Source organism: Xiphophorus hellerii, chromosome 6 (assembly GCF_003331165.1).
Source record: "Xiphophorus hellerii strain 12219 chromosome 6, Xiphophorus_hellerii-4.1, whole genome shotgun sequence".
NCBI classification, from domain to species: Eukaryota; Metazoa; Chordata; class Actinopteri; order Cyprinodontiformes; family Poeciliidae; genus Xiphophorus; species Xiphophorus hellerii.
Genome location: NC_045677.1, coordinates 4,362,605 through 4,382,360, shown reverse-complemented (window position 1 = coordinate 4,382,360; position 19,756 = coordinate 4,362,605). Strand labels below are relative to the sequence as shown.

Sequence of the window (19,756 nt, the reverse complement as noted above, 5' to 3'; positions counted from 1 at the left end):
TTATTTAATTTTGGCTGAAATGGCTCTCCATAGTAAACAATATATATTGCACATAACAAAATACTGTCCCTCTTCAAAAAATAAGAGTTGTCCACAGGTTACGATCTTTAATGGCGTTGCCTTGTAATAGAGCTTTGGGACGTGACGTCACTGCTCTAGGCGTAGGGATATGAGCGCCATCTTGTATGGCCATAAACATAACCGAGGAAACGACAGTCTCACAGATATTTTGAATTTTTTAAATCTAAGTTACTTAAAATTAATTAGCAGTGGTTTGAACTTGCTGCGTTATTGTCTGTAATGTCCGATCACAGGACCGAAACGGTAAAACGATGGAAAACGGACTTTTGTTTCACTGTTTTTCTGCCTGTAAACAACGGGAGGAGGCTAAACTGTCGGAGTTAAACTGTCGGAGCTAACGAAAAGGAGAGGAATGTCCTGGTATCAGCGGTGGAGACGTCCTGATATCACGTTCTCCAACATCCCAAGATATCTACAAGTTTGCTCCAGACATGTCCATTCTGGTGAGTGTTTAAATTCGCTCTGTTGGTGTTGTGTCATAATGTTTTGCACCGCAGTGAAGTTAGTTTCAAGTTGGATATTCGATATTCGAGCTCCGCGGAGTAAGCGGCGTTTAGCTCAAGGTTGATCCGATTTATGAACGCTACTCTCGGCCAGCGGTTCTCCACCGCTCCCGGCCGCAGCGCCCGAAGGTTCACTTAGGGACTATCAACAAATTACTGAACCTAACATTCCTGTCAAAGAAATATAATGTTTTCTTCAATAGCTTCCAGGTCATGTGACCTATTGACTCAAAATCACTTTGGAATAATTATACTAGTCTCTTTAGATGAGGCACAGTCATTTGTTTTCCATTTTAAATCATTTTCCATTTTTTAGGAATTTTTTTCTTCAAAATTGAGGGTTTTTATTCAATAGCTTCCAGGTCATGTGACCTATTGACTCAAAATCACTTTGGAATAATTCTAATAGTCTGTATAGATGAGGCACAGTCATTTGTTTTCCATTTTTAGCCATTTTCCATTTTTTAGGAATTTTTTTCTTCAAAATTGAGGGTTTTTCTTCAATAGCTTCCAGGTCATGTGACCTATTGACTCAAAATCACTTTGAAATAATTCTAATAGTCTCTTTAATTGAGGCACAGACATTTGTTTTCCATTTTAAATCATTTTCCATTTTTAATTAATTTTTTTCATCAAAATTGAGTGTTTTTCTTCAATAGCTTCCAGGTCATGTGACCTATTGAGTCAAAATCACTTTGAACTTGTTCTACCAGTCTGTATAGATGAGGCACAGTCATTTGATTTCCATTTTTAGCCATTTTCCATTTTTTAGGAATTTTTTTCTTCAAAATTGAGTGTTTTTCTTCAATAGCTTCCAGGTCATGTGACCTATTGACTCAAAATCACTTTGAACTTGTTCTACCAGTCTGTATAGATGAGGCACAGTCATTTGTTTTCCATTTTAAATCATTTTCCATTTTTTAGGAATTTTTTTCTTCAAAATTGAGGGTTTTTATTCAATAGCTTCCAGCTCATGTGACCTATTGACTCAAAATCACTTTGGAATAATTCTAATAGTCTGTATAGATGAGGCACAGTCATTTGTTTTCCATTTTTAGCCATTTTCCATTTTTTAGGAATTTTTTTCTTCAAAATTGAGGGTTTTTATTCAATAGCTTCCAGGTCATGTGACCTATTGACTCAAAATCACTTTGGAATAATTCTAATAGTCTCTTTAGATGAGGCACAGTCATTTGTTTTCCATTTTAAATCATTTTCCATTTTTTAGGAATTTTTTTCTTCAAAATTGAGGGTTTTTATTCAATAGCTTCCAGGTCATGTGACCTATTGACTCAAAATCACTTTGGAATAATTCTAATAGTCTGTATAGATGAGGCACAGTCATTTGTTTTCCATTTTTAGCCATTTTCCATTTTTTAGGAATTTTTTTCTTCAAAATTGAGGGTTTTTCTTCAATAGCTTCCAGGTCATGTGACCTATTGACTCAAAATCACTTTGAAATAATTCTAATAGTCTCTTTAATTGAGGCACAGACATTTGTTTTCCATTTTAAATCATTTTCCATTTTTAATTAATTTTTTTCATCAAAATGGAGTGTTTTTCTTCAATAGCTTCCAGGTCATGTGACCTATTGAGTCAAAATCACTTTGAACTTGTTCTACCAGTCTGTATAGATGAGGCACAGTCATTTGATTTCCATTTTTAGCCATTTTCCATTTTTTAGGAATTTTTTTCTTCAAAATTGAGTGTTTTTCTTCAATAGCTTCCAGGTCATGTGACCTATTGAGTCAAAATCACTTTGAACTTGTTCTACCAGTCTGTATAGATGAGGCACAGTCATTTGATTTCCATTTTTAGCCATTTTCCATTTTTTAGGAATTTTTTTCTTCAAAATTGAGAGTTTTTCTTCAATAGCTTCCAGGTCATGTGACCTATTGATTCAAAATCACTTTGAACTTGTTCTACCAGTCTGTATAGATGAGGCACAGTCATTTGTTTTCCATTTTTAGCCATTTTCCATTTTTTAGGAATTTATTTCATCAAAATTGAGGGTTTTTATTCAATAGCTTCCAGGTCATGTGACCTATTGACTCAAAATCACTTTGAAATAATTCTAATAGTCTCTTTAGATGAGGCACAGACATTTGTTTGCGATCTAAATTAATTATAAATTTTAAAACACCTTCTCATTGAAAAGCAAAATTGTCAGTAAAAGTAAATACTGACATGTGGGAAAAGATTAATTGCGAGACATGTGCTTAAAGTTTGTCTTTATGTTAACATTTAATTTTTGAACATTTTTAATGCCATTTCAGGTAAACTTTGACAACTATGAAGCAGTTCTGTCATTTGTCCTTGTGAACAACAATCACTGGAAGTTGCTGGTTTGTGATTTTTTGTCTATAATCAATATTTTTTCATTTTATGGTTTGGATAGAGCATGACATATTCACATTAGTTTTAATGAAATTTTTCTTTGTTATGCCCCTTTACTTTGTTGATCTGTTTTAGTACATCAATGCAGAAGCCAGAACTGTATTCCTAATAGATCCTGCACAAGTATCATCTGAGCTTGTGGACTCCCAAAAGGCAGCTAAAAGAATACAGTAAATAAAGCTCTAATAAATTTTTAAAATGTATTAAAAATTAATAAATTTGCAAAGTGACCACATAGAGATTGAGTTAAAAATCTGAATGTATGTGACATTCAGATTTCTGAATATATTATTGAAATATATTATCCATAACATTTTTTCAAAATATATTATGTAAAAAATATTTCTATTAATTTAAATGTTTATGTAAATATTAATTTCAATAAACTTAACATTGTTGTTGTTAACAGAAACTGATAAGAGGAAAGCGTGAGTTGTCTTATGAGTGGAATTACAGAATACAATTGCTCTTACACAAATCATTTTGTTTGTTATCCAGAGAATACTTCAAAATGAGAAGGACATGCCATGGAAAAACAGACTGGGTTGGGATCCAATGGAAAGGGGGGACAATGCGCCACCCTATTCAACAAGACGGAAGCAGCTGTGGAGTTATTGTAGTCAAAGTAAATTAATGAGTTCATGTTTTTTGTTATACAAGTGTGGATACTGTGTAATTATTATAGAGAAAAGTTGTCTATCATCAAATACAGTCTCTCTGGTTAGTTAAAATGGGCTTTCGGAATTGTGGAAAGAGTGTGTATTCACTTGGAGAAATACAGACTCCCCCAACAGTAGCCCATAACTGGGGTCAGTGCAACATGCCACACAGTATTTGTAATTACAGTTCTTTCATCATCTTCTAAATGTTGAAACATTTAGATGTTTCACTACAGGTATCTGTACTAACAAACATACCTGTTTTAGTATATGTGGGTACACTATATATGTCCACATGAATGTTTTAAGTCTGATGCATTATAATGCCATAAAAAAAGTCTTTAAAAACTTTTTTTTTCTTTAGATGGCAAAAGCACTGATGGAAGCCTTCCCTCTGATGCCAGATGTAGATTTTGACACAACAAAAAAGGCAATGAAAAGTGAAAGAAGAACTCTCGCTCTTCAAATCCTTGATGCATCAGGTATACCATGTGCATTTCGACTTACAATACATAAACATACACACATATATATTGCAGAATCTCCCCAGCTCTTACATTACTGAACCAGTCTTGACTGGTGAATTTAAGGTTTTTTATTTTATTTGATTAAGATCAACCACCATCATCAAAGTCACCACAATAACCTCAATAAATGTGAAAACTAAAACATATACAAACATTGTAATACAAAACATGAACTTAACCAATAAAGATAACAAAACTAAACAGACCTCGCTGCTTTCGCTGGGGAACACTAAGTTTTGATTTCTTTGTGACAAGCACATCTTGACAGTTCAATTAATTCACTGTTTCAATGACTCTTTCAACTTATATAGAGTCTGCCCTCATTAGCTCCTGCAGCCCGTGAGGTCAATAAAAAAAAAAATAAATTACAAAATGCAAATTCCATTTCACAAAATATAAACCACCAACAGTGCCAATCCAAACAGACAAAGATATCTAAACGATATGCAACATTGATAATTTAGAAAATTTACTTTAGTTTACAAATGTATTTTATATAATCTCCAAGTATTAATAATTTTAAATTAATTTTCTGAAATAATTAGCTATTTTGTTATATATATATATATCGATCTATCAATCTATCTTGTTTGAATATGCTGTATATTCTTCTTGATTACAGTATTTGATGACCACTGTTGGTGTGCAATGTGCGCTGCATACAAAGCCCCGGGGTCTGGCCCTGGAATGACAGACTGGGTGAGAAATCAAGAGTTGTCAATGTAAAATTCAGAATTAGACACAGGAAATGACTCTTGGGAGCAATGAAATGTTTTATATAATAAATGACAAGCAATTAAACACCAAACTGTGTGACAGGAGATGAGTAAGTTCAATACTGCTAAACATGTATATTTTCTTGTATTTGTGAACAGATCCAGTGTGACAACTGTGACCGATGGTACCATGCCCTGTGCATAAATATGAAGAGCACAGAATTTCAAAAGAAAAAAACAGGCAGTTGGAAATGTGTATTGTGTAGTTAATCTGAAAACTAGAAACTGTGTTCATTATTGTTCGAAATACGTTTTGAAAATATCTGTGGAAAATGAAAATGTAATATGTTTGTGTGGCATTGATGCTATGTGTGATGTATAAAGTGTACTGGAATCATTTCAAATTGATAAGTAATTTTATGACGTTATCTGAAAGCTATTGAGCAACAATCTTAAACTTTAAGGAAAAGATTCCTAAAAATTATAAAATAAAAACATAAAACATAAATAAATGTCTGTGCCTCATCTATAGGGACTATTAGAATTATTCCAAAGTGATTTTGACTCAATAGGTCACATGACCTGGAAGCTATTGAAGAAAAACCCTCAATTTTGAAGAAAAAAATTCCTAAAAAATGGAAAATGATTTAAAATGGAAAACAAATGACTGTGCCTCATCTAAAGAGACTATTAGAATTATTTCAAAGTGATTTTGACTCAATAGGTCACATGACCTGGAAGCTATTGAAGAAAAACACTCAATTTTGAAGAAAAAAATTAATTAAAAATTGAAAATGATTTAAAATGGAAAACAAATGACTGTGCCTCATCTAAAGAGACTAGTATAATTATTCCAAAGTGATTTTGAGTCAATAGGTCACATGACCTGGAAGCTATTGAAGAAAACATTATATTTCTTTGACAGGAATGTTAGGTTCAGTAATTTGTTGATAGTCCCTAAGTGAACCTTCGGGCGCTGCGGCCGGGAGCGGTGGAGAACCGCTGGCCGAGAGTAGCGTTCCGAAATCGGATCAACTTTCAGCTAAACGTCGGTTACTCCGCGGAGCTCGGGCCGGGAGCGGTGGAGAACCGCTGGCCGACAGTAGCGTTCATAAATCGGATCAACCTTGAGCTAAACGCCGCTTACTCCGCGGAGCTCGAATATCGAATATCCAACTTGAAACTAACTTCACTGCGGTATGTTTTGCTCTGATTTTGTCCGGGTTTACTCAGGTTCAGTTACCTTGATGTTAAATGTCATTTAAGTGGGTCAACCTTGTTTATGTCGGGCTTATATTTTTTTATGTAGCACAGTCCGAGTTTTGTCAGTGGACATCGAGGTTATTCCATTATTGCGAAGTAAACTATTTTACTAGTGTTGTCAAATGTACAGCATTAATACCGATATGTGTTCTGAAATGTCCTCTTCAAGGCAAACCGACGTATGAAATATATTTGCTCAAACCAGACTGAATCTGGGTCACTGCAGGTAAACGCCATGACATCGGACCGACATGGGCGTAAATTAAAGAGGCGATTCAGCAAAACCACGGTGGATCAACAAGTTACAGAGACTGTGTTTTCATGATTTACCTCTTCTGGGGTAAATCATGAAAACACAGCAGCGGAGGCTGTAGAAGAGGAGCAAGTTGGAGAGGCTGAGGAGGAAACACCAGGAGAGAAGCTCAGCAAGGCTGCAGACTCTGAAGAGGAACAGGAACCATTTGGGTTGAAATGTGTGTTCAGTTAGAAGTGGCTGTTTTCTCTCATTTAATCGTTTAATGTGGTAAAACATTCATGAAACGTTTGATTCAAGTTGCACGTAAACAGGTGATGAAATGAATCACATTTCAAGTAAAAATGTGATATCTAAAATGTTTCAGGTAATAAACATAGGTGTAATGAAAGATTATATTTTAAATAAACATTTTATGTGAATAAAGTAAACAATTATATTCAATTTTGCAGTAAACATTTAATGTAACAAGCAAACCAGATGAAAGAGCCCGTCTTTAAACATTTAATGTGTCATTAAACAGTTCAGTGTAAACAATAAAGGTGACAAGTAAATGTTATGACATAAATTACACTTTAAGGAAATATTTGTTGTATTAAAACATATTTCAGGTAAGAAGTGAACATGTAATGAAATAGATCCTGTCTGAATTTTATGTAATCGAACATTACAGGCAACAAATGCGATGATCATCTGAGGTAACACATTTTATGAACATTTAAAAAAAATATTTTTAAAGTATAAAATTAGTTAAATAAAAAAAGGGGTCAAAATGTAATAAAGATGATCTATACAGTCTAGTAGAATAATTTCACACTGATTTTGAGTTAATGGGGCAAGCTATTGAAGAAAACATATTTAATATTAAAATGATTTATCCATCCATTTTCTTACACTCTTGTCCCTAGAGGGGTCAGGAGATGCTGCTGCCTCTCAGCTAACATTCCTGACTAGAGGCGGGGTCACCTGGACAGGTCGCCAGTCTGTCGCTTAAAATTTTAATAGAAGATAGTGTGTCTCGTGTTATAGCATGAATTACCACTTTTTTGTATCAGTTGGTCACAAGGCATTTATTTACAGGAGTGTTTGGTTCGGAAATTTACAGTCCCAATGTGAACCTCCGAGCGCTTCAGGAGGGAGTGATAGAGAACAGCTGGCCGGAATTAGTGTTCATAAATCGGATCAACCTTGAGCTAAACGCTCCTTACTCCGAATATTCAATATGCAACTTGAAAACAACTTCACTGAATAGGTAGCACAATGAAAACGCCAGGAAAAGTTTGTTTTGGTCTGTGGCCATACAAGATGGCGCCCAGCGACGTAAACGTCACACGCAGTGACGTCAGTTCCAAAGCTCTATCAATGTTTACCTTAATGGCTTTCTTTTCATTTTTTAAAAAAAAGAAAAGAAAATTGATAAAAAACTAAAAAGAAAATGTTCTATGGATTAAAATGACAGAATTGCCTGTTTGCTTTGATTGTTCGTGATGCAAATTAAAAAGTTAAATTATTTGTAAAGACCGGCTGTTTTGTTCAGCTAGTTTTAAGAGGATAAATTAATCACCCAACCAGGAAATGAAAACGTACCATTTGTTTAACAGGACAAAGTTCATTCCTCAACAGCTTAGCTGCTAAAAGCACTTAAGTTTTAAATGTCATCAAATGAAATCTTCCAATCTGTTAAAAATTATTATGCCGATATAAATTATATAAAAGATTAGATATACCCACCCTTTTTGGAGTCCTTAGAGGGGGTACTGGAGAGTGCTCCTCCTGGGGACTCCCTTGTTCTGCTGGGGGACTTCAACGCTCACGTGGGCAATGACAGTGAGACCTGGAGGGGCGTGGTTGGGAGGAACGGCCCGCCCGACCTGAACTCGAGCGGTGTTCTGTTGCTGGACTTCTGTGCTCGCCATGGATTGTCCATAACGAACACCATGTTCAAGCATAAGGGTGTCCATATGTGCACTTGGCACCAGGACACCCTAGGCCGCAGTTCGATGATCGACTTTGTCATCGTTTCATCGGATCTGCGGCCGTATGTCTTGGACACTCGGGTGAAGAGAGGTGCGGAGCTGTCCACTGACCACTACCTGGTGGTGAGTTGGCTCCGGTGGTGGGGGCGAAAGCCGGTCAGACCTGGCAGGCCCAAACGTGTTGTGAGGGTCTGCTGGGAACGTCTGGCGGAATCCCCTGTGAGACGGAGCTTTAACTCCCATCTCCGGCAAAACTTCGAACACGTCCCGGGGGAGGTGGGGGACATGGAGTCTGAGTGGACCGTGTTCCGTGCCTCCATTGTCGAGGCGGCCGATCGGAGCTGTGGCCGCAAGGTTGTCGGTGCCTGTCGCGGCGGCAACCCTCGAACCCGCTGGTGGACACCTTCGGTGAGGGATGCCGTCAGGCTGAAGAAGGAGTCCTATCGGGCCTTTTTGGCCTGTGGGACTCCGGAAGCAGCTGATGGGTACCGGCGGGCGAAGCGGCATGCGGCTCGGGCGGTTGCTGAGGCAAAAACCCGGGCGTGGGAGGAGTTTGGAGAGGCCATGGAGAAAGACTTCCGTACGGCTTCGAGGCGATTCTGGTCCACCATCCGGCGTCTCAGGGGGGGGAAGCGGTGCAGCACCAACACTGTTTATAGTGGGGATGGTGTGCTGCTGACCTCTACTCGGGACGTTGTGGGCCGGTGGGCAGAGTACTTCGAAGACCTCCTCAATCCCACCAACATGCCTTCCACTGAGGAAGCGGAGCCTGGGGACTCTGGGTTAGGCTCTCCAATCTCTGGGGACGAGGTCGCCGAGGTGGTTAAAAAGCTCCTCGGTGGCAGGGCCCCGGGGGTGGATGAGATCCGCCCGGAGTTTCTTAAGGCTCTGGATGTTGTAGGGTTGTGTTGGTTGACGCGACTCTGCAATGTCGCATGGACATCGGGGGCAGTTCCCCTGGATTGGCAGACTGGGGTGGTGGTCCCCCTGTTCAAAAAGGGGGACCGGAGGGTGTGCTCCAATTATAGAGGGGTCACACTCTTAAGCCTCCCTGGCAAGGTCTATTCAGGGGTCCTGGAGAGGAGGGTTCGTCGGATAGTCGAACCTCGGATTCAGGAAGAGCAGTGTGGTTTTCGTCCTGGTCGTGGAACGCTGGACCAGCTCTACACCCTCGGCAGGGTCCTGGAGGGTGCATGGGAGTTCGCCCAACCAGTCTACATGTGTTTTGTGGACCTGGAGAAGGCGTTCGACCGTGTCCCTCGGGGAGCCCTGTGGGGGGTTCTCCGGGAGTATGGGGTACCGGGCCCTTTGATACGGGCTGTCAGGTCCCTGTATGACCGGTGTCAGAGTCTGGTCCGCATTGCCGGCAGTAAGTCGGGCTCGTTTCCGGTGAGAGTTGGACTCCGCCAGGGCTGCCCTTTGTCACCGATTCTGTTCATCACTTTCATGGACAGAATTTCTAGGCGCAGCCAAGGTGTTGAGGGGATCCGATTTGGTGGCCTTAGGATCTCATCTCTGCTTTTTGCAGACGATGTGGTCCTTTTGGCTTCATCAGATCGTGATCTGCAGCTCTCGCTGGAGCGGTTCGCAGCCGAGTGTGACGCGGCCGGGATGAGGATCAGTGCCTCCAAATCCGAGGCCATGGTCTTGAGCCGGAAAAGGGTAGAGTGCCTTCTCCGGGTCAGGGGGGGTGTCCTGCCCCAAGTGGAGGAGTTTAAGTATCTCGGGATCTTGTTCACGAATGGGGGAAGAAGGGAGCGGGAGATCGACAGGCGGATTGGCGCAGCGTCTGCTGTCAAGCGGGCGCTGTACCGGTCCGTCGTGGTGAAGAGAGAGCTGAGCCAAAAAGCGAAGCTCTCGATTTACCGGTCGATCTACGTTCCCACCCTCATCTATGGTCATGAGCTTTGGGTCATGACCGAAAGAACGAGATCGCGGATACAAGCGGCCGAAATGGGTTTTCTCCGTAGGGTGGCTGGGCTCTCCCTTAGAGATAGGGTGAGAAGCTCAGTCATCCGGGAGGGACTCAGAGTAGAGCCGCTGCTCCTTCACATCGAGAGGAGCCAGTTGAGGTGGCTCGGGCATCTGGTCAGGATGCCTCCTAGACGCCTCCCTGGTGAGGTGTTCCGGGCACGTCCCACCGGGAGGAGGCCCCGGGGAAGACCCAGGACACGCTGGAGGGACTATGTCTCTCGGCTGGCCTGGGAACGCCTCGGGATTCCCCCGGAGGAGCTAGAAGAAGTGGCTGGGGAGAGGGAAGTCTGGGCCTCCCTTCTGAAGCTGCTACCCCCGCGACCCGACCTCGGATAAGCGGAAGAAGATGGATGGATGGATGGATGAAAAGATTAGATAGAAACAGTAATAAATAAGTCAATGTGTTAACGTCTCTCTTCGGGCGTTACTTTTGAATCAAACCGGGTCGGGTGCTGTTCACATAGTTTTTGTCCTAAATCTGCACATTTTCCACCGGATTCATTCATCGGTGAGTGTGATCAGAGTTGGAGATGGTTTGAACAGAGGAAGCCGAGTCCAGGCCCAGCAGCGTCCCCAGGTACGACTGCTCTCGAGGGTCCAGCATCTGATCGGGCCTTACGGGATGGACGATGTTGGCCGGCTGAGGGGTCAGGGTGTACTTCTCTAAGAAAGCCAGATCTGTCGCTGCCTGGTAGCCGGGGTTCTGCTGCTGGCCCTGAGCCTGAACGTTTACCACGCTGTGGGTCTGGGACGAGAGAGCGGCGGACCGGTGGGGGTGAAGGTCTCCGAGACCTCCTGCTGCCATGGGAACAGGGACTAAAGTGACGGGGATGCAGACGGCGGCCGGGTTGGAGGCGCTTCGCGGGGCCGACTTGGGGTCAGAGTGGTACGTCTTTGGGGTTTCCTGAAAAGGAGTAGAGGCGGCTTTGTCCTGGCTGGGGGGCGGCTCGGTGAACCTGGCGCTGTGCACGTGGTCCACATGGTACTTCAGCTTGTCTTTTCTCTTGAAGGTGGCGCTGCAGTGCGGACAGTTAAAGGGACGGGCGTCTGAGTGAATCACCATGTGCTTCGTTAAGGTCTTCTTGATTCGAAAAGTCTGATGGCACTCAGGGCATCTGTGGGGTTTCTCGCCTGTGGATCAAAAACCGTCCACGCATTTAAAGAGCAGAAACTGTTTCAAGTGACCTGCCACTCTGTAGTTTCCACATGGAGGACAAGTAACCAAAAAAAATCAACTTTACATTTCTTAAAGCGAACGTAAGATTCCTTACTAAATATTTGCACGGCTTTCAAACACCTAAGTGTCATTCCTTCAAAAATACTTCTTGCCTACCGATTGTGCAGACGAGATAAATTAACAATATACAAGTAGAAACGCGCAAAAAGCTGGTCAGCGATTATACAGAGGTTCTACTTTCGGTGATTCCATGACAAATGAATAAAAAGTAGAGGTTATAAATCATTTTCAATCTGCAAATCTTTTACTGAAATTTTAAAGGAAACACTTTTTTTTGTACAAACTGATGCTCCTTTTGAATAGTTTTCGTATTTTTTTTAGAGATGTCTGCCTCATATCCTATCAGAAACAAACATCTTGGTTAAATGAAAGTTCATTTTAAATCCAAATCTGCAAAGGTTATGAATAATTTTGGGCTTGACTCCGTGTGGTGATTTAAGTTAATCGTATTGGTATTAATTGTAACATTAATCTAAAATGTATTTTAAATTATAGCCAAAGTCATGATTTACCTGAGTGAGTCCTGAAGTGCATCTCCAAACTGGACTTTCCTTTAAACTCTTTCTTGCAAACCTCACACTGATGCACAGCAGTTTTATATCTGAGAAAAAAAAATAAAATGCAATTCAGACAGAAGCATAAATCAAACCTTCAGGGTAAAGAGAGGAAGAGTCATATAATATTTCTAGTACAAAACATAAATCTGCGATTTGGATGACATACTTCTGCCAAACTTTCTCTCCCAAATGAACGCTTTTATAGTGCACTGTTAGATGATCGTGGCGCCTGAAGCACTTCCCACATTCTTCACACTGGTGTGCTTTCTCACCTGAAAAAAAAACAACCCAAACTGCAGTGAACTCACCATCAGAGAGAAACGAGACCTTTACCGAAGGCCTGGATGGACGAGGCAAAAGCTGAATTAAGGCCTGCAGCCTCATTTTAAAACTTACCAGAGTGTATTTTCTGATGCTTGGTCAGGTGATCGTGGCGTATGAAGGTTTTCCCACATTGGTCACACTCGTAGCGCTTGTCGTCATGGTGGACTCTGAGGTGAAGCCTTTGCCAACACAAACAGACGAGTTTTTTTTGTTGTTTTTTTCTTATCACCAGAACCAGCCATACTGAAAGTTTGAAGTGTTTGTGATCAGGGAGTAGATGTGGTTTTGTAAAAAACACAAACAAAAAAAAAAAACTCCCACCTGTAGGAGCTGCTGTGACGGAAACTTTGCCCACAAATGCTGCAGAGATGAGGTTTCTCTCCGCTGTGAATACGCAAGTGTTCCCTTAACGTCGTCCTGAAGGGAGACGGAACGAATCAATTACGGCTTTGCTATTTTGTCAGATTACAACCACAAACCGGAACATATTATTTTGGGATTTTATGTGACAGGCCGACATAGTGGTGCAAAAATTGTGAACTGAGAGAAAAACGGGGGGCAACTTTTGTTTGTGCATTTGGAATCGGCCCCCCTCTCCCTCTGACACCGCTAAGTAAAATCAGTCGCAGCCAATTTGGTTTCAACTGTGGAAAAACACCTAACGTAATTAAGCTAAATGACACACGGGTGGGGCTTCTGAAGGCGATATTATAATTTTTACAAATATGCTTTTAGAAGGCAGGTGAATATGAATGCAAGCACAAGCAATTTTTTTTTTCATAAAGAAATCTATGCATTCTTTTTCTTCATTCACATTTAAAGCTGCACTTGCTGGTATGTCACATAAATAAAAAAAATTGATTATAAATGTAAATGCAAAAAAAACAACTTTTTATGGCACTGAACATGCAAAATAATAAGAAATAAGCTTAAGATCCACAATTTTAGCTATTGGAATATTATTACGTGCAATACTGCAGTCACTAAGAACAGTTCAGATTCAGTACTGAACTGTTCTTCAGTACTGAAGAACAGTTCAGTGGAGTGAGATTTCTAATGTCATCGATTGTTTGGTCTGTAGTATCGACTCCGCTGCCTTATTTCCACTGAGAGGGTATGGGTCGTTGAAGTTCAGCATCCTCTTTTTTTTATTTTATTGTGATATAAACAAATCAAATACAGGCGTTGATATTAAGAGATCACCTCTGATTACAATGTTGTCATCAGAATTCCCCACATTAGTATTGTAATTACATATTCTCCTTACATGGTGCGGCGCGGGGAGAATCGGAGGTGGAACTGTACCTTTCCCTCACTGATTTCCCACAAACATAGCAGGTCCACTTTCTTTTGCCTCCATGTGTGCACTCTATGTGCCTCTTCTTGTTGCCGGTGTCGTTGAACTGACGTCCACAGATCTCGCAGGGAAACGGACCTGCACGTTGGAGAAAAAAATTAAATTAAATTTAAAAAAACATCTTCTATGCCATTTTTTTTTTAAACGTGGATTGTAAAGATTTTGACCAGCAAAAACAGAAGGGCTTCTGATGTATCTCACCCAAGTGATATTTCTCTTGGTGCTTCAGCCTTGCAAACCTGGACTTGAAGTACTCGTCACAGAACGAGCATTTGAAGGGCCGGTCCTGGGTGTGCAGGATCATGTGCTCCTGCAGGTGAGGCCTGCGGCTGAATGTCTTCGAACAAATCTGTTGGGCCGTGTACGGGTAGTTAAGATTCTGAATTTCATGCAGGGTAAGATTCGACTGCGATCTGCTTTACTCATCCAGATCGGTGTGTGCCGACACGTGAATGATTCGGAAAATTTACAAATCTACTTCTAGACGTGTTGAGTAACGAGCTGGTTCTTACTGCACATTTCCAGCCTTCGCTCTTCTTTTTCCTCGCAGCAAAAAACTCCTGCGTGTGATCAGGATGAAACCTAGAACAACAGGGACACATAGTGACAGTGGAGAGGGTTCGGGTTGAACCATGTGCTTCTGGCTTGGTCATGTGACAGTCAGAGTGAGGCAGCGCAGGATTGTGGGGATTTAACTGAAGTAGAGAATCAATGTCAGCGGCGTTTTTTTTTTTCTCCCCACGTTATCGAGAGGAAAGAAAAATATAAAATCGGTAAATATTGGTTGTCATCCATAACAACAATGTTCACATCAGACATTGATATCCACCCAAACTTTATAACTATAGGCGCATCCCTTGTTTACATATCACTTAAACTCAACAAATGGGAAAGCTCATCTTGCCATATCTGACATTTGATTACATTTTACATAAATCAGAATCAGACACATTGGCTATGTTTGGGTGCACAAATAAGGAATTTGACAGTGGTTTCAATATCAAGTAACTTTCAAACCAAAGTTACTTGAAACTCATGTCATATCTTTTGGCATGATGACTGAACAGATGTATTAGCATTCTGTTGAGACAGACCGCCACAAACCCCCAAAAGATCTCTGTAAAACTCAATGACTGCAGGTCGATCGACCGGACACGTTTGTGTTTTACCTTCTGACGTGCTTGGCCAGAGTTTTCTTGCTGGCATGGAGTTTGTTGCAGAAGGGACACTTGTGCTCCTTCTTTGGAATAGGAGCATCGCCTGCGTGCTTCTTCTTGTGCACCGTCAGGTTGGACTTGGTGGAGTAGCACTGGAGGCATATGTCACACTGGAAGGGCTTCTCTCCCGTGTGGACTCTGGTGTGACTCTCGTATTTCCCTACAAGTGCAGAGAAAGGAAATCAAGCCATAACTTCTTTCAGGCAATTATTGTTTGCAACCAAGATGACAAGAGACACAGAAAGGCAAATCTACATTTTAAAGACATGAGGAACATTCTAAATCCGACTCCGAGGAAACCAACCTGCACGATCAAAAGTCTTCTCACATTTGGGACACTTGAGAGTCTTTTTGCTGGATGTTTGGATGATAACTGGAGCCAGACCCTCGGGATACTCTGGACTCTGGTTAGTGCTCGCTGCTGGAGGCATGTAAACTTCCCGATCTTGCCCGGATGGGGCCTCCATTCTGTCAGTGTGTGAACCTTCTTCTAAAGCCGTCCTGTCATTTCCAGAAGCCTCACAAATGTTCTTCTGTGAAACAGCACCCATGTCAACATCTTGCTGGTCCTCCTCCGTGTCCTCCTCCATCACGTCATCGCCCTGAGAAGGTTTGGGGGTCTCTCTCACATCCCGATTAACCTCCAAAACACCGTCCACTTTGTGTTCATCTGGTCTCCCTGGTGATTCAACTCTTTGTTGCTCCGTAGGATTGCTGATACAGTGATTTCCATTGTCTTTCTTATGTTTAGAGGGTGTTTTTCTTGTACAAGCTGATCTCCGCGTGGTAGCACTTTTCGGACATGTCTTCACCTCCCTACCTGAACCTGGATTAGTACTTTCAGCAACACTGTGCTGCGGGGAGATTTTGCTGGTTAGGGTGCTCTGGACCTCTGTGTCCGCCCCAGCAGCGTCACAGGAGGGAATTTCTAACTCAGTTTCCCTCGTCTCTCCCTGGGAGGAGGTAGCTTTCCCGTCCTCACACAAGAGCTTTAATACGTCCATCATATCCAAGAACCTGGCTGCTTCAGCTAGAGCTGGGAGGTCTGTCTCTGCAACGACACACTCTGATGTGTACAGGAAGCCGAGCAGATGCTGGAAAACTGAATCCTCCACGTGGTCCAGAGTGACGTGAGTCATTGTGCCCGAGTTCTTGGAGAGCTCTGCATGAAAGTAGCTGCTCCCGTGGGCCAGGACGGCTTTGTGGGCTCTATAAACCGTCCCACCCACCAACACGGACACATCGCAGAACCTCTGCCGGGTCCGGTCCTCGTTCAAAAACGCAAGGAGGTTGTCACTGTGCTGTGACATGGTGAGGCGTCTGAGAGGAAGGGACGAATCCTGGACGGCTTTGGAGTTCGATGGGATACTGCACTCCTCTGCAGCGGATGAGTTTGTCACCAGCCTCCCACGCTTCGGAAGAACCATACTGTTTGGCTTTCTCTTCATTATGGAGATGAATGTCGGGGTACAATTGATCAGTGCTGCAAAACACAACAAATACAATGAAACTGGACATTGGAGTTGATCACAAGGTTTAGTTCTGATGGCTCTGACCAAAACTGGACAGGCATAACATAAATTAAGTAGCTGCTAAGGGCCCCTTACCCAGCAGGGGGCGCCATGAATCTTTGACATCTCTCAAAGAGAATAGACCTCAAGACGTTTTATTTGAGATCAAGTGGGTCAGGAAAGCTTCGATTTAAACTTGCAGTGACTTTTTCATACCAGATTTGATACATTTGTTGATTTCAGAGAATCAGTAAATGTACCACTTGTACATTTGCAAGTGTAAATGTACAAGTTTAATATTTGTACATTTGAATATTTATCAAATAAATATTGACAATTCTGCTAGCAGAATCGTCCATATTGTAGTACTATATATAGTACTACAATATAGTACTATATTGTACTGATATAGTTATTTCTATAGCTCTAGTGTGTGCTTAGGTTACAAATATAGCAAAAATAAAAATGTAAAGAAAATCTGGACAGGCAGTTGAACAGTCTTCTAAGTACTAACACATTATCTCTAGTAGGCATAGGTACCATTATTGAGATATAATGAAATCTAAAAGTTTTTATGTTTCAAAGCTCAGAAATTTTCTGTTACACGATTTGTACAGTTCAAAGTCTTTTTAATGAGATGTCAAAGTTAGCAAGTTTTTTCCTGCCGTGTGTACCATAGAATAATAGAGCGCTGCCCATCCCCACATATTGCTGCGCTCTGCTGGTCAGCTGGCTGAAAGAGGGCTACTCTGGTTTTTTCTTCATTACAATACATAACATTTTCACTGTTCCATTACAAAGAACAGGGAGTCATGGTGTGAAAACTAAAATCACATGATCTGACTAATTATCCAGAAAGCATCAGCTTGTTGTTCTCCAGATTTAAAGCGGTGTAAAGGTGTGATATACAAAGCAACTACTCCTTTACATCTACAGCTGTTCTCAGCAGGTGTTTATTCTATATGTCTTCAGTGTATTGAAATAAAGCTTACAAAAGTAAATGTTTTCTATAACACGGTTATTAGAGATAAACCAGTCAATTACCAGTGTTCAGAATCAGCTAACCTTCCTGTAATTTGCTCTGATCTGTATGTAATACAATAATTTTTTTAAAATTATTTTTTTCCTTTCCATTAGTAACAAAATGCATCAAAGCTTAGAGCTTTCTCCATTTACAGTGTGTAAATGTCCAAACATGTATTTTGTTGGAGGTTCTTAAAAACCTGGTAAAGATAAGGGGCATACGCTCTGATGAATAGATAGTTCCTTCATTTACTGTAGAACACAAAGCTATAGCTTTCATTTAAAAAAATAATTTTTTAATCTTTTGCAGTTATTAGAAAAAGAAAAATCTGAATCAGAAAATCAGCAAATCTAGCCATTTCTAAATCCTGTAACAATATATCTGATTGGCTAGGAATATTTATGTGTACACAGTGTGACATTTTGGTAGTTTTTGCTCATAAGATACTTACAAAGACATACTCATTACATCACGCTCTAGTTAATTTTCTGACAATCTTCGTTCATTGAGGGCTCTCTAATTATTAGGTGTCATGTGTTGGGCTTCAATCTGATGGCTGCTGCTATTTGACGGCTTTAGCTGAGCACCTGAATCAAATTTCGCTTTGGACCCAGACAACTTTGGTCAGGGTATCAAAAGCTTTGAGCACAATTCCTAACAAGTTACTGACGCGAAACAGTCCTGGTATCAACAGCAAAAGTGTAACACTGTGGCCACGTTTCAATGAAATGTAACAACAGCTTAACAGTGTTGCGTAGTAACATGTATCATGGACGCCTGTTACATTGTTTGGGTTATTTGTTGTCGGCAGAACGAGGCGACAGCCGCTGACTAACTACGACAGTCAGCTTAATTTTCGGCAATAATGACGGTTGTGTTTACAATTTCCCCCTCCACCTCAAGGACCCCCAACGTTATATTATGAGTGAGACGGGCGGGCCCCCCTCCGAGGAGAGCGTCGACAAACGACCTTTATCGTTACTTAATGAACTCACATTGTTACCGGGACGCATTAAAAACATTCTTACCAAATACGGGTGAGAGGCCTCCATATTGTCGTTTTTAGCGCAAGGGAATAATAATGGGAAATAAAAAGAGAGCATAATAATTTCCTGAGCCTCTGGCTGAAACGCCCCACCAGAAATGTCGGACGCCGAAACAAAGCGCTCCCCCATTGGCTGGAGCGGCTATTGTCCTTCCGTCCAGACGTAAAGTTGCGTGAAGATCAATGAAACGTCTCGATGCCGTATGACAACACGGAGTCCGTTCCTGTAGTTAACATGTTACGCGATTACTGACACGCTCAACTGTGCTGACATTTGGAAAGCTTCCGTGGACACAAAAGAATCATGGGTAATGTAGTCTGAATGATGTCAGACTACTAGTTGAAGTTATGCTGCCTTCCGTTTGCCTCGGAAATTTGAATTGTGACGCCAGGCCCAATTTACAGTGTTCCATCTAAATAAAGGGTTTTTGAAACAGTTTGTCCAAACTTTATATCACCGCCCCTTATGTTAAGTAATAAATTAACTGTGGAAAAATTGTTGGTTCATTTTCAGTAACTAAACTCAGATTGGTTTATTGCCAGCGCAAAAAACTTAGATGATATTATAAATGTCAATTTCTTATTCAGAATCTTTTCCCCTTCTTCCCTGAGAAGAATGATTAATGTTGAATATCCATCCATCCATCCATTCATCCATCCATCCATCCATCCATCCATCCATCCATCCATCCATCCATCCATCCATCTAGGACAGGTGGTCGATTTATTGCAGGGCAACACAAATTAATTATTAAATATTAGTATTACAGCTAAAGAAATTGTCTGAGCATCCTTTCTTTAAACTCACGAGTAATAAACTTTGCTAAATATTTCTTTTAGTTTTAATCATTCCTAATAATATTTTGATAGCTAATTTCTTAATCAGAAAACTTCCTCTTTATCAATGGAGTAGAAATATGACCTGAGAGTTTTCCTTACATGTAGTTCTTGATGACATTATTAACATGTTCCTGGAAGGTTGTTTTTTTTTATATATCCTTTGTCTGACATATATAGTTTAAGTATCAATCTTTATGATAAACGCACAAAATCTTGTGCATTAAAACAAGGATTTAAAAAAAAAAAAGAATTCATCTTAGACAATCTTTTGACAAGTTATTTTATTAATGCATTT

General features: G+C 40.9%; 2 protein-coding genes and 1 long non-coding RNA gene across 3 annotated transcripts; 2 read left to right on the top strand and 1 right to left on the bottom strand.

The window, feature by feature from the left end:
* The first annotated feature begins 2,662 nt into the window (after window positions 1–2,662).
* Window positions 2,663–5,287, top strand: LOC116721627 (uncharacterized). The gene is made up of 6 exons (XM_032565499.1): window positions 2,663–2,929; window positions 3,057–3,151; window positions 3,480–3,606; window positions 4,005–4,122; window positions 4,790–4,866; window positions 5,043–5,287. Exons 1-6 carry the CDS (start codon window positions 2,849–2,851, stop codon window positions 5,151–5,153), a joined length of 609 nt encoding a protein of 202 aa, XP_032421390.1. The 5' UTR covers window positions 2,663–2,848; the 3' UTR covers window positions 5,154–5,287.
* A 504-nt stretch (window positions 5,288–5,791) lies between these two features.
* Window positions 5,792–6,843, top strand: LOC116721645 (uncharacterized). The gene is made up of 2 exons (XR_004339641.1): window positions 5,792–6,080; window positions 6,373–6,843. It is a non-coding gene; the product is annotated as an uncharacterized LOC116721645 (long non-coding RNA).
* Window positions 6,844–7,515: 672 nt separating this feature from the next.
* Window positions 7,516–18,932, bottom strand: zbtb41 (zinc finger and BTB domain containing 41). The gene is made up of 12 exons (XM_032565418.1): window positions 18,605–18,932; window positions 15,346–16,524; window positions 14,994–15,201; window positions 14,337–14,406; window positions 14,026–14,173; window positions 13,773–13,902; window positions 12,789–12,884; window positions 12,540–12,646; window positions 12,310–12,415; window positions 12,099–12,187; window positions 10,720–11,480; window positions 7,516–8,115 (listed from the first exon to the last, which is right to left on the bottom strand). The coding sequence occupies exons 2-11, from the start codon at window positions 16,487–16,489 to the stop codon at window positions 10,852–10,854; spliced, it is 2,727 nt and encodes a 908-aa protein (XP_032421309.1). The 5' UTR covers window positions 16,490–16,524; window positions 18,605–18,932; the 3' UTR covers window positions 7,516–8,115; window positions 10,720–10,851.
* Window positions 18,933–19,756: the final 824 nt, after the last annotated feature.